This window comes from Solanum tuberosum, unplaced genomic scaffold, assembly GCF_000226075.1.
Source record: "Solanum tuberosum cultivar DM 1-3 516 R44 unplaced genomic scaffold, SolTub_3.0 scf00039, whole genome shotgun sequence".
Taxonomy (NCBI): domain Eukaryota; kingdom Viridiplantae; phylum Streptophyta; class Magnoliopsida; order Solanales; family Solanaceae; genus Solanum; species Solanum tuberosum.
In genome coordinates this window covers 1,575,406-1,588,315 of record NW_006238968.1, presented here as the reverse complement: position 1 = coordinate 1,588,315, position 12,910 = coordinate 1,575,406, and the positions used below count along the sequence as shown (strand labels likewise).

Below are 12,910 nucleotides of genomic sequence, written 5' to 3'. Positions count from 1 at the left end.
AGATAATAATTATCGAAGTTGGCGATCCCTAACCGTGACTTGCAAACGTGCTAGGGTGTGCATGCAATGTAGAGCTATTTGTGCCTGTCTTCTTACACTTACTCCACGTACAAGTGCTTGAAGCTTTATTAGGCTTTTTAGAGCCTTAAACATTCGCCTAGCCTTCAATTAATTAAAATATATATTAGAAAAATCAATATATATTCCATACATTTAAAGTGTCTTAAGGCAAAAAAATATATATAATGAATTTTTTTAATTTTTGCGTATAGTCATTTAACTATATCATATAAATTGAGACGGGAGGAAGTATATATGTTTGATTGTGAAAGCAATCATTATACTATATATTAACTTGAGATAGCCGTAACAATCCATAAATTTTAAATTTTGAATCTGCGTTTTCTATCTATGAAATTACCCAAAACCAAGTAAGAATGACAATATATTAAAATTAGAGGTATAATTCCAAGAGTCAATCTTGGCAAACTTTTTACGCGATTTTGATATGTTTTACTGGAGCTATTGAAAATAACATTTCAACTTTCATAAATAGGAGTAAGGCTCTGTAGACACCACCTTTCTTGTATTCTACTGGATATGTTGTTAATTTGAACAAGCTTGAGAAACCACATTGGACAGTAATATTAGGTGCAGAGAAAATATTTTATATTAAGTAACAATCTGACTTTAAAAATGTTCATTTTACCTGTAATGAGATAATTTATAACCACACAAACATCTTTTAACTTATTTTAGACTAAAAATTTCAAAAGTATTTCTTAAACTCTGTATTTAGTCAAACTACATCATATAAATTGAGATGGGAGGAAGTATAACTATTTGATTGTGAAAGCAACATTATAGTACTAACTCGAGATAGCTGCAACAATTCATAAATTTCAAATCTTGAATCTGCGTTTGCTATCCATGAAACAACCCAAAAACAAAGTAAGAATGATGACAATATAAGGAGGAGTTAATTAGTACAACTTACAAGGTAGCCCCTAAAAGAAGCTTGGATAGAAATGGCTGCCATATTCTCTTTGGACATAAAATGAGGGCCACTATGATCTTCAAAATATTGATCATTGGCACTACTTTTCCTATTAGTAGTACTTATGGTATTGTTATGAACAACAATAATTGTTGTTTTTTCATGATTTGGATGGTACAATTTTTTTCTAACTGTCCTAAGAATTTTCTTCTTGGACATTCTCATATTGTGTTTGTTTCTACAATTAATGTGTTGTGTTTGATTAATGTGGCTAATGGGCTTCTTTAATTGGCAAGATTTTGTGGTGTTGTTAATTCTTGAAATAATTATAAAGGGAGTGTGGCCAACATGATTGTAAAGATATGAGAATTGGACAATGGAGTTGACTCAACGTGGAGGGATGATCAATTTCATTTAGTAATAATCAATTAGTTCAAATTAAAATTAGAGGTATTCCAAGAGTCGATCTTGGCAAACTTTTTTCGCGATTTCGATATGTTTTACTCAAGCTATTGAAAATAACTTCTCAACTTTCATAAATAGGAGTAAGGCTGTGTAGACACCACCTTTCTCATACCCTATTGTATATGTTTTTGTTGTTAATCTGGACAACCTCAAGAAACCACAATTTGAACAATAATATTAGGTGTGAAGATTTTTTTGTTTATGATTTAGGATCATAATTATTTTTGCTTGTTGGATTTTAATGGATTCTTTTGTACACATTAAATAAGTTTTTAAATAAATTATAAAATATAAGCCAAGATTATTAGATTTTGTCGAACACTTAAATATATTGAGTGTGGCCAACATGATTGTAAAGACTTGAGAATTGAACAAACTTGAGGTATTCCTCTAGGTAACCTTCAAAAAACCACAATTCCAATAATAATAATATCGGGTACAAATAAGTTTTTACGAATGATTTGACTTTTTATACATCTTATTATTACGAGAAGGGAAAAAGGTTAAAGATACTCTTTTACTATATATATGACCTCTTAAATTTATCCTTGATATATTCGGAGACAATTTTTTTTATCTTTAGCAAATTGTTTCGTATTTACGCTTAGTTTAATCCAATAAAACATAGGATAATTTCATAATCAAATGTAGATAAGTATATTTGAACCTTCTATCTGGTGTATTTTAACATATAGAATTTATCAACTTTACCTTATTAATAAAAAGCACGTTAATCTATCCAATTGATAATTGGACACATTATAAAAGAGAAAAAAACAAATGATTTGATATAAGTAAACAAAATAATTTTGAAGGCCAGGGGAGGTTGGGTTGATTAACACATGCATCTCACATGATTCGTTTTATAAAATGCGTGTGCTTATCTATTCAATATTATGATAATTTAAATATTTATTTATGCACGTTCAAAGTTGATGAATAAAAATGTCAGTCGAGAGTTGAGACTAAATAACATACTTATGTATTAAATTGTTCCTCAAAACATATCATACATATATACATACTCTAGCGGGCATACATACATGCACTAAAAACTACAAATGTGATTGAATGGTCAATAAAGTGGATTGAGAATCATAAAATATCGAATTTAAATTTCAATCGAGAAAAAAAATAGTAGATAGTTTTTTTCCTATTTATCCTAATTTTGATGGACAAAATTTGTCTAGGCATAATACATAAGTGTGCCCTTTCACTTAGTCTCAACTGACATTTATATCCTCTAATGTTGAGTGTACACAAGTATGCAAGCACTTTAACTTGTATAAAATTGAACAAATAGACATGCATCTTATATGGCGTCCCTATATAGCAATTTGTGTCCTACATGTATTATGCTACGTAGGATGCATGCATTCGCTTGTTCAATTTTATATAAGTTTAAGTGTCTACTTGTGCACATTTACTTTATAGATACCGGTCAGGGTTGTTCAAAATCAAACTGAGACCACTAATCTGAAATGATTTTTTTTTATTGATTTATAGATAATGAGTCATTGATTTAGCGGTTTCAGTAACGATTTTGATTTTTTTTTATTATCGGGTTATCGGTTCTTAACGGTTTGAGATTTTTTTCTTAACGGGTTAACCGATAACCCGATAGTAAATTAAATAATGAGCAACTTTCACATATAGCAAACACAAAATTCATATTTGTATGCTATAACAAAGTTTGCATAATTGCATTCCATAGCAAACATAAATATGTATATTTCGCTATACATATACAAAAGAAAGCAGTTGTATAATCTGCTTTGGTATACATATACAAAAAGATCAATTGTATAAAGTGAGAGAGACGAGTGAGCGAGCGAGATCTGGGAGAGGGGAGAGAGGGGAACAAAAATATATGTATATATACAATTTTTTATTTTTAATATAGAGCAACTTTTACATATAGCAAACACAAAATTCATATTTGTATGCTATAGCAAAGTTTGCATAATTGCGCTCCATAGCAAATATAAATATGTATATTTCGCTATACATATACAAAAGAAAGCAGTTGTATAATCTGTTTTGGTATACATATACAAAAAGATCAATTGTATAAAGTGAGAGAGGTGAGTGAGAGAGCGAGATCTGGGAGAGTGGTGAGCGAGATCTGGGAGAGTGGCGAGTGAGATTTGGGAGAGGGGAACGAAAATATATGTATATATACAATTTTCTCTCGCTTTATACAAACACAAACACACTTTATACACTTGCGTTTGTATAAAAAACGAGAGAGGCGAGGGAGAGAACGAGAGTGCGAGCGAGATTCACAAAGAGAGAAGTGAAATAGCAACAGTTTACTATGAGGTACAATTAAATCAAGCTATATTTATAGCATTTAATTTGAATTAATAGTTTGCTATTATATACAATTTTCCCTTAAATAATTATATTTATATCATTTGGTATAAAATCCATGACTTATTAGAGTTTGATTTCATACTTTTATTTCGACTGTCTCAAACTCTCGGTTATTCTACAATATAACAATGTTGAACAAGATGCAATCTGTCGACTCATGTGCATGGTTCATTTGATTTGTCACTTTGTTTCTAAGTGAATTTCAATAACAATCGTTAACCGATAAGCCAATAACCAATAACTCAATATCTTAATGATTTTATAACAGTTTGATATGTCTTTAAACTAATAACCAATAAGTCGAACCGATAAACTTCAAAACTAAACCGAACCAACTAATACGCACTCCTAATGCCATCTGAAACCAAATTAAGAAACATATTTACATATTATACCAATTATCTAATACCCATAACTCATTTAACCCGACCCAAACATAAATCAATCCGTCCATTTAACACCCCGAGTCTAGTAAATACACAAACAAGCAAAGGGCAAAGCAAATACACGAGACAACATCCGCTAATAACGGATTCGAAAACAAAGAAGAAAAAAAAGAAAGTTAGCAAATCCACTGCCCTGTTTTCGCACTTTGTTTGCACAAATGGTTACAACAAAGAAGAAAGAAGAAAAAACAGAGCAACAAATAAGAAGAAGAAGGTTTGTGAGGGGAGGAAGAAGAAATTTTATCTCTTTTTTCATTCCTCCTCTCTCATCCTTCTTCACAATGTTATTGCTATCACATTCTTGAAAAAAATTCAAACAAAATTCGATCATGGCTGCTGCTACAGAGCAAATGGCCGCAGCGGGTTCTTGTAATCAAGAATTGTTCAATCCTATTATTAGTATGGGATGGCAATATTCTTTGATTCTTGTGATTTCTCATATTCTTCAGATTTTGCTCAGGCCATTAGGACAAGCTTCACCCATTGTTCAAATTCTCGTAAGTATGTCATATCTTCACACAGTGTTTTTTACAAACACATGGTGTGCATGCATACATTTCTATTGATAGCCCCAAATGTGTAGGATCTTGAATTAGGGATCTTGTAATCAATAAGATTAGAAAGACAAGAAATGGAGGGGGAAATAGATAAAACTTTATAGCTAAAAAAGTCATATGGTGGTCTAATGTTGCATAGCTATGTTGTTCGGACTCTTTAAAAATGTAGATGGATGAATGGGAGAATTTATTGCCTAAATTATGAGATACGTGAACCCGTTGTCCCTCTGTATTTTATGTATATATTTTCTAGAATTGGTATAATATTATCTGATGGCATTCACGCTACAAGAAAGCTTAATGGTGCACTTGGTTGAATATTAGAGATATTTACTTAAAGAGACTAGGGATCAATTTACACTTAATATGTTTTTTCCTTCTTTTGCTTAGTGGTGCATTTATGTCGTAGAAATCCTAGATTCGCCTCTGGACGGATGCTTGTTAGAGGAATGAAGGAACCAACTGCGTGAATCGCCCATATACATTCGGATTCCTAGAGAAACTAGAATAGAAGAGTCTATCAACTCTTTTTTAAAATTTTAGAAGGTTTAAATAAGTGTGTGTAGACACAATGTTCTTTGTCTTTTTAGTGGAGATCTGCTCTGATGCCTACGGGACATAGGTGTGACAACATTTTTTGAGAGTCTGAGCAACATTGTGCTGAAGTGATTTAAAATTTTGAGAGTGCACGATGACGTAATATGGCTCAAATTGATAACTTTGTTTTTGAATGGACATGGGGTAACTTGTTTCTTGTTCTTACATATTCTATTTGGTTGATTACACAGGCGGGGTTCTTGATGGGTCCCTCGGGGTTTTCGCGAATCAAAGCAGTAGAGGAGTTCTTCATTCAAAGTTATAATTCGGGTTACTATGAATTCATGGCGTTAATTTTTAGAACTATAATCATGTTCCTGATTGGTCTTGAGACGGACTTCCCTTATCTTATGCGCAACATACGCCCTGCAAGCATTATTGCATGTGGCAGCAGTTTAGGATGTACTGTCTTTGCAAGTGCTGTCACTTTCTTAGTATTTCAAGAAACAGCTTCCCATGGTTCTTCATTCATAATGGCCTTAATGATCATAATAACCTTAGCCAATGCAGCATCACCGATTGTTGTCCGCGTGGCAGCGGACCTTAAGTTTGGAACTTCTGAGACTGGCAAGTTGGCTATATCTTCTTCCTTGATAGCCGATGCATATTCGGTGTTTCTATTGTTTATACTTTCAGAGTTCAAGTCAACTTCAATTGCAAAATGGATCTTTTTCTTTTTTCTCTATTTTCTTATTGTTGGTGTAGTTATTGTAATCAATATGTATCTAGCTAATTGGTTGAATAGGAGGAATAGGAACAAAAAGTACCTTGGAAATACTGAAATATTTATACTTGTAGCGATTCTCTATATCGCTGCTATGGCTCTCGAACAGCTTGGATTCAGCAGCATTATAGCTTCTTTCCTCATTGGCTCAATGTTCCCTAGAGGAGGGAAAGCAGCTCGAACTTTGTTGATCAAACTCACATATCCAATTCACAATTTCATATTTCCAATCTACTTTGGCAACCATGGTTTCAGGGCAAATATAACTAAGCTGAAAAATCTGCGTAACTTTATGGTATTCTCTATCCTTATTTTGTCAAGCATCGGAGGGAAGATTGTTGGAACACTGGCAGCTTGCTTTCACCTAAAGATCCCTTACAGAGAGGGGGTGCTTCTTTCTTTTATGATGAATCTAAAAGGTCATGTTGATATTCTAGCATTGACGATTGGCTTGGCGAATGACGTAAGTTTTCCTTTCCAAGATTTCTTCGAATAAGCATGAAATAGAACTTAAAGCTTATGTTAAATGGTTTTATATACCTTGCATGATTTTTTGTGTTGATTTTAGACCTACAAAGGTTATGTTTGGTTAGTTTTATACCTTGAAAGGATTTCATTAAGTAGATTGGTATCTAATCTTATTCAATAACTCCATCCAAATGCACTGTTTAATCAAGAAACACCTTGTTTTAATGAGTAGAAGCAGGGGCGGAGTCAGGTAGGGTGAAGGGGGTTCATCCGAGCCAATGAATCCCTTGCGATAGAAAATGACACTGTTTGTACATGGTTAAAATTATTTTTTATGTATATAGGTTAGATGTTGAACTCCTTTGGCTTCTTCGTGTGTTCAAACCCCTTAGTGAAAATTCTGGCTCCGCCACTGAGTAGAAGGCAAAAGAATTGTGCCTTTTCAAGTGCTTATTTATCCTTTTAACAAACGACAATATTAAAGTGGCATGCCTGCAAGCTCATGGAAAGTCACATGCTGTGAGATAATAATGTTGTTATGTCCTACCTTCTTACAATTAGATAGCTGCTACCTTTTGCCTATCTACTATATTAGTAGCATGAAATAAGTTTGCGCAAATTTGCAGCTTGTTTCGAGCCAGAATTTCTATGACGTGATGATAGCAACAATTATTGTGAATACATTGATATGGGGACCAATAGTAGCTTTCATGGTGAGAAGAGAAAGTGATATCATTGGCTACAGGCAAATATATTTTGAATCTCATAATCCAGAAACCGAACTACGAATACTTGCTTGTGTGCATAGTCCGCGACCAGTGGCAACTATGCTAGGACTTGTTGCAGCCTCCAGAGGGCCAAGAGAAGTTCCAATAACCCCTTACTTGATGCATCTCGTTGAGCTGCCAGGTAAAAAAAAGACTAATTTGATGTACAATCAGCGAGAGGACGATGAACTAAGTGATGAAGATGATTATGGTGGGAATGATGTTGTTGAGATAAATGATGCCATGGATATGTTCACTAGTGAGACAGGGTTATTGGTTCAACAGATTAAAGCTGTGTCTCCGTTTTCACGTATGCATGCAGATGTTTGTAACACTGCTGAAGACATAAGAGCATCTATCGTTGTCCTTCCTTTCCACAAACACCAGAGAATCGATGGGAAGCTAGAGAACGGTAAACAAGGCATACGAACTACAAATCAGAAAGTTCTTCGTCATGCCCCATGTTCAGTTGCCATTCTTATTGACAGGGGACTTACAGCCGGGTGCTTAAATCCTTCGGGTTCTGACTCTCTGCAACACATTGCTATCTTATTTTTTGGCGGACCTGATGATCGTGAAGCATTAGGCTTTAGTAAACGTCTTGGTATGGATCATCACGTAAATCTCACCATAATTAGGTTCCTTCCCTCGTCTTCAAGAGGACAAATTTCAGGTGTCAATATTGCTCACAAAACGGATGATGTCTTGATGGCAATACCAAATGACGAAGTAGAGAAAGAAACAGATAGCGCAATTTTGGCAGATTTCCATAGCAGGTAATAAGAAAGCCTTTTTACATATCTAACATGCTAGTACTTTATCGCCTTTTACTCTGTGTATACTTTATAGGCATAATACATAAATAGACACTCAAATTTGGCCTCAGCGGACAATTAAACACTCCAACTTTGAGTATGCACATCTAGACACCTCAACTCGTCTCCACTGTGTTAGTTGAACAGTCCCAACTTACAAAATGATTATCTAGACACCTCCAAAATTTATGTTTCATGTGAACATTGGGTGTCCACGAGACACAGTAAGGACGACGAGTTGGAGTGTTTAGTTGTCAGTTGTAACCAAGTTGAGGTGTTCTTTCAAAGTTGGAGAGTTTACTTGCTAGTTGAGGTCAAGTTTGAGTGTCTGTTTACGCATTATTCCTACTTTATATGTAAATATTCTTTCCATAAATAGCGAAAGCAGTTGTTGTTAAGTTGATATATTCTCATTCCTGTGTGATAATTGATAGCAATTTTTCGAAATGATCAGGTATGTGGCGACAGGTCAAGTAGGATATGTGGAAAAGGTTGTAGAAAATGGCGCAGACACAGCGTCTGCGTTGAGAGACATGGCTGAAATGTATTCATTGTTCATAGTAGGGAAGGACGGGAGAGGACATTCAATACTAACAACTGGAATGAGTGATTGGGAAGAATGTCCAGAGCTCGGTAAAGTAGGCGATTTTTTGGCTTCTCCAGAATTCGATATTAGTGGTTCAGTTCTTGTTGTTCAGCAGTATAGACCTTCAAAGAATGATGACGACGATGACGATGACAAATAATAGAATTTCTTAGCTAGGTTTATAAACATTTCTTTTTATTTTTTTGTACATTGTATTTTACCTCAATTCTCTACCTTGTTACACTATGTTTTGCAAGGAAAAAGAAGGTTGCCTCACTTTATTTTTGCAAAAATCAAGCCTTGGCTTGAGAGTTACGATTTTAATTTGAAATGGATGTTCTTAGGCAAGACAACATGCATGTCATCTTTGTGAGTTTCATACCTAAATTATCTATTGACTCTCGTAATTTGAAAAGTATCAAAAGGGAGAAACTTTTTGACCTATGAGAAATGTCACATTACCTTTGATAAATCAAAACTATACAATTTACTAATGAATAAATTCACGCTTCACACAATTTATTCAAATAAGACAAACTAAACATGCGCTCTTAATGAGTAATGAGTAATGCATTTAGATGTATTAGAAAAAAATAAATGTCGCCTTTATGAATTATGATGAGATGCCCCCACTACCTTTTCACCGACCATAATTATATATAATATAATGATTGATTGAGTGATTGGTGATTTATTTGAATGATACGTGACCACTATAGCAAAAATAAAATAAAATATGAGACATATAAATTCGTGATCTTTTCATAAAATAAAAATATTTTAGATATATATTTTTTAAAATTGATATGATATTAATTATAAGTGATTACTATAGCCCTTTACCACAATAATGTATAGAAAAATATATCAATAACACATATATATATAGTACCCCAAAATTTACCGTATTTGTTTCATTACTCAAATAGCGCAATCATGTGCTAATTCAAACACGAATTACAGTGTATAATAAATTAACAATCTATGATCATACCTATATAAAAGATCGAATGAATAAAGATGTATCACAGATACGAGATCGAGATTTTTATTTTCCTAAAAAGAACGTACACTTTTATAAGGAGAAGTTGTAATATTAGGACTTTTTCTAAAGAGACACATGTACTCACCAAAGAGTTTTTCAACCGTTGTTTCTTTTTTCTCTTTAGATAATTCGAGGTTGAACCACATTGGTGTACTAAATCCAAGTTCCTTCAAAATATTCAATAAAGAGCTTCTTGATCTACTCATGCATCTATATATTCCTTCTAAACCATTTTCAAAATTATCAAGATGAGCCTCAAATGGTTCGAGTCTGGTTTCCAAATCAATCTTTCCTTCTTGACCTTCACATGATCCCTTGTTTATCAATAACCGCGAAACCAATGACCATTTAGACACCTTTGGTTTCAAAAGTGGAACAGATAAGAATGACAAGAACATTTGAAACATGGAAATACGCATCGCGTTAGCTTCCTTAAGAGTTTTAATCATATCTACTGTGTCATGATCCGCATCTTTGGGTACCAATGCGCGTTCTGTATCTTGATCCATTTGCTTTAACACCACGACTAATCGTTTAGCCTCCTTCTTTACTTTCTTGCTACACGAATTGAATTTAGTCATGCTGGATTCCGTTGTTGAATCTTTTTTCCTCCTCTTAAGAGAGGATTGAAGATCGCGAACATTTTCTTTATAATGCAAAACAAGTTCCCTAGTAGTACCACAAAGATCAAGAAGCCTTACTGATTTATCCAATAAATCTTCAACCATTTTCCCAAGACGATATTGGGAAAATGCTTGAAGAGTTTGAGGTAAGTTAAGTAAAACATTTACACATTTGTATAACTCCTCTAGACCAAGTAAACCGTTGTACATAACTTCTGCTGACGATGTGTTTGATACTTCTAATGCTTTGAGATTGTTGATAGCTTCTTTAAGTTTTTGTGTGGTTTGATGTGAACATCCAGTGATACTACTGATTGATCGAACATGGTTAGAATGTGATCTTCCTGGTAAACTAATTGATCGAAAGTGGTTAGATTTCGAATTAGTAGTAGGCATCGTTGGTGTTTTTATTTTTCTTGAGAGGAAAAAATATTTATGATGGGGACAACTATAACAATGTTTGTCATTTTTATAAGAGGAAAAAAATAAAAATTAAATTTGTGTTTTGGAATAAGAATCTTATCAATTGCATATGATAGTAACATGAGCATTTCTTGGAATTTGGTAAGGTGCTACATATTTGCCCTGCAAGGTGTATAATAATTTAATCTTACATTGTCATTAAATTTTGAACATGGGTTACTGAGGTGGTGTGAGCTGGAGGAAGCGCAACAGAAGGATAATTAATTAATTATAAGTCATAATTATTATAATTTGTTCATAATGGAGATTCACAAATAAAATTAAAATATTTATATTTGTGCATGTATGGATGGCTGGCCATGTGTTTTCTTGATAAGTAATTAATTAAGACCCAACATTACTTGTGTAGTTGAGGTAGATTAACCAATTACTAGGAGTGATTAAACTTGATGTTCTTCTGATGTCTTGTGGGATAAGAATATGTTATCAAGACTTAGGACGTAAGTTTTATAAAGTGATAGTCGTTCGATCAATTACTAACTTAAATGAGATTGTTGATATATATATATATATATATATATATATGGGATTACGAACGAAGGTATTCGAGACAAGATGAGTGTGGTTTCTGACGTGGTGGATAAGATGATGGAGGTGAGAGTCTAAGGCTGGGCACCGGACCGAAATAGGACCACCGGACCGGAACGGGACGGTTTGACCGGGCTGTTGACCGGTACCGGGATGAACCGGACCGGAATTACCGGGATGGAGGCTCAGTTCCGTCCCGTCCCACTATATACCGGGATAGAACCGGAATGGACCGGAACGGAACGGGATGGGATAAACGGGACGACACATATAGCTATTTCAAAAAATAATTATTTTTTTTGAGTTATTTTGAATTACGAAAATACGAATGTTTTTTTTATTTTTCTAAGTTATATTAGTTTATAGTATTTAAGTTTTAAAATTTATAATAATTTTACTTAAGTTTATTTTAAAGATATTTTTTTAAATTTTTACGTATATAAGTTTGTAAGTTAAGTTTAATAAAGTTTTTTTTTTTAGTTTTTGAGCTTATGTAGTTATGTTATAAGTTTTAAAGATTTGAATCTTTTGAAGTTTATAAGTTATTAAGTTATACTTATAACTTGTAAGTTAAATAACTTAAGTTTGTAATTTTAAAAAATTAAATAAACAAAAAATAAATGCTAATAAAAGTAAATAATGAAAAAAATATTATTTTTTATTTTAATTAAAAATGATTTACCGGGATCGGACGGGTACCGGACCGGAACCGGAATGAACCGGTACCGGTATACCGGTACCAAATCATGATACCGTTCCGTTCCGTGTACCGGTTCAATGTATCCCATCCCGTCCCGAATACTACCGGACCGGAATGGTACCGGTACAACCCGTTCCGGTGCCCAGCCTTAGGTGAGACTGAAATAGTTCAAACATGTGAGGAGGAGATGCATAGATACTCCAGTGAGGAGGTGTTAGAGGGTGACTATGATGGGTATAAAGAGGTAAGGATATGCCGAAAAAGTATTGGAGAGATAATTAATTAGACATGATATGACACACGTGCAACTTTCGAAGTCATGACCTCAATAAGAGAGAATGAACATCTAAGATTAAGATAGAAAGTTAGTAATAAGTCACATTATCTATATTGTTATTATTACTCGCTTACAATTTTTGTCTTCAATTATATTATTATTTATTGTTTCCTTTACTTTGATTATCGGATTTTTTTTATATTGCTACTTTATTTTCTGATGGGTATTAATAATCATATTTTTATAAAGTTAGTTTTTATGTTTTTCTTCTTTAAGTTAATTAAGGTTGTGCAGGTAGTCCGTAAATTATGGAGAAATTATTTCTCTAAATTACTTTCTCTTTTTCATTTTTAATTGTCCATTATTTTAAAAAGGGAAAAAGATCTGATATATCTTTCAACTTTGTCATTTAGAGTTGTTATATCACTAGTTATGAAAGTGACACGTATATATCCT

General features: G+C 33.4%; 2 protein-coding genes across 2 annotated transcripts; one reads left to right on the top strand and one right to left on the bottom strand.

Moving 5' to 3' along the window:
* Positions 1–4,508: 4,508 nt before the first annotated feature.
* Positions 4,509–9,066, top strand: LOC102579272 (cation/H(+) antiporter 2-like). Its single transcript, XM_006343279.2, has 4 exons — positions 4,509–4,781; positions 5,630–6,625; positions 7,257–8,173; positions 8,667–9,066. The coding sequence occupies exons 1-4, from the start codon at positions 4,614–4,616 to the stop codon at positions 8,956–8,958; spliced, it is 2,373 nt and encodes a 790-aa protein (XP_006343341.2). The 5' UTR covers positions 4,509–4,613; the 3' UTR covers positions 8,959–9,066.
* A 788-nt stretch (positions 9,067–9,854) lies between these two features.
* On the bottom strand, positions 9,855–10,876 carry LOC102580253 (uncharacterized). The gene has a single exon (XM_006343361.2). It carries the CDS (start codon positions 10,860–10,862, stop codon positions 9,855–9,857), a length of 1,008 nt encoding a protein of 335 aa, XP_006343423.2. The 5' UTR covers positions 10,863–10,876.
* Between the last annotated feature and the right edge of the window lie 2,034 nt (positions 10,877–12,910).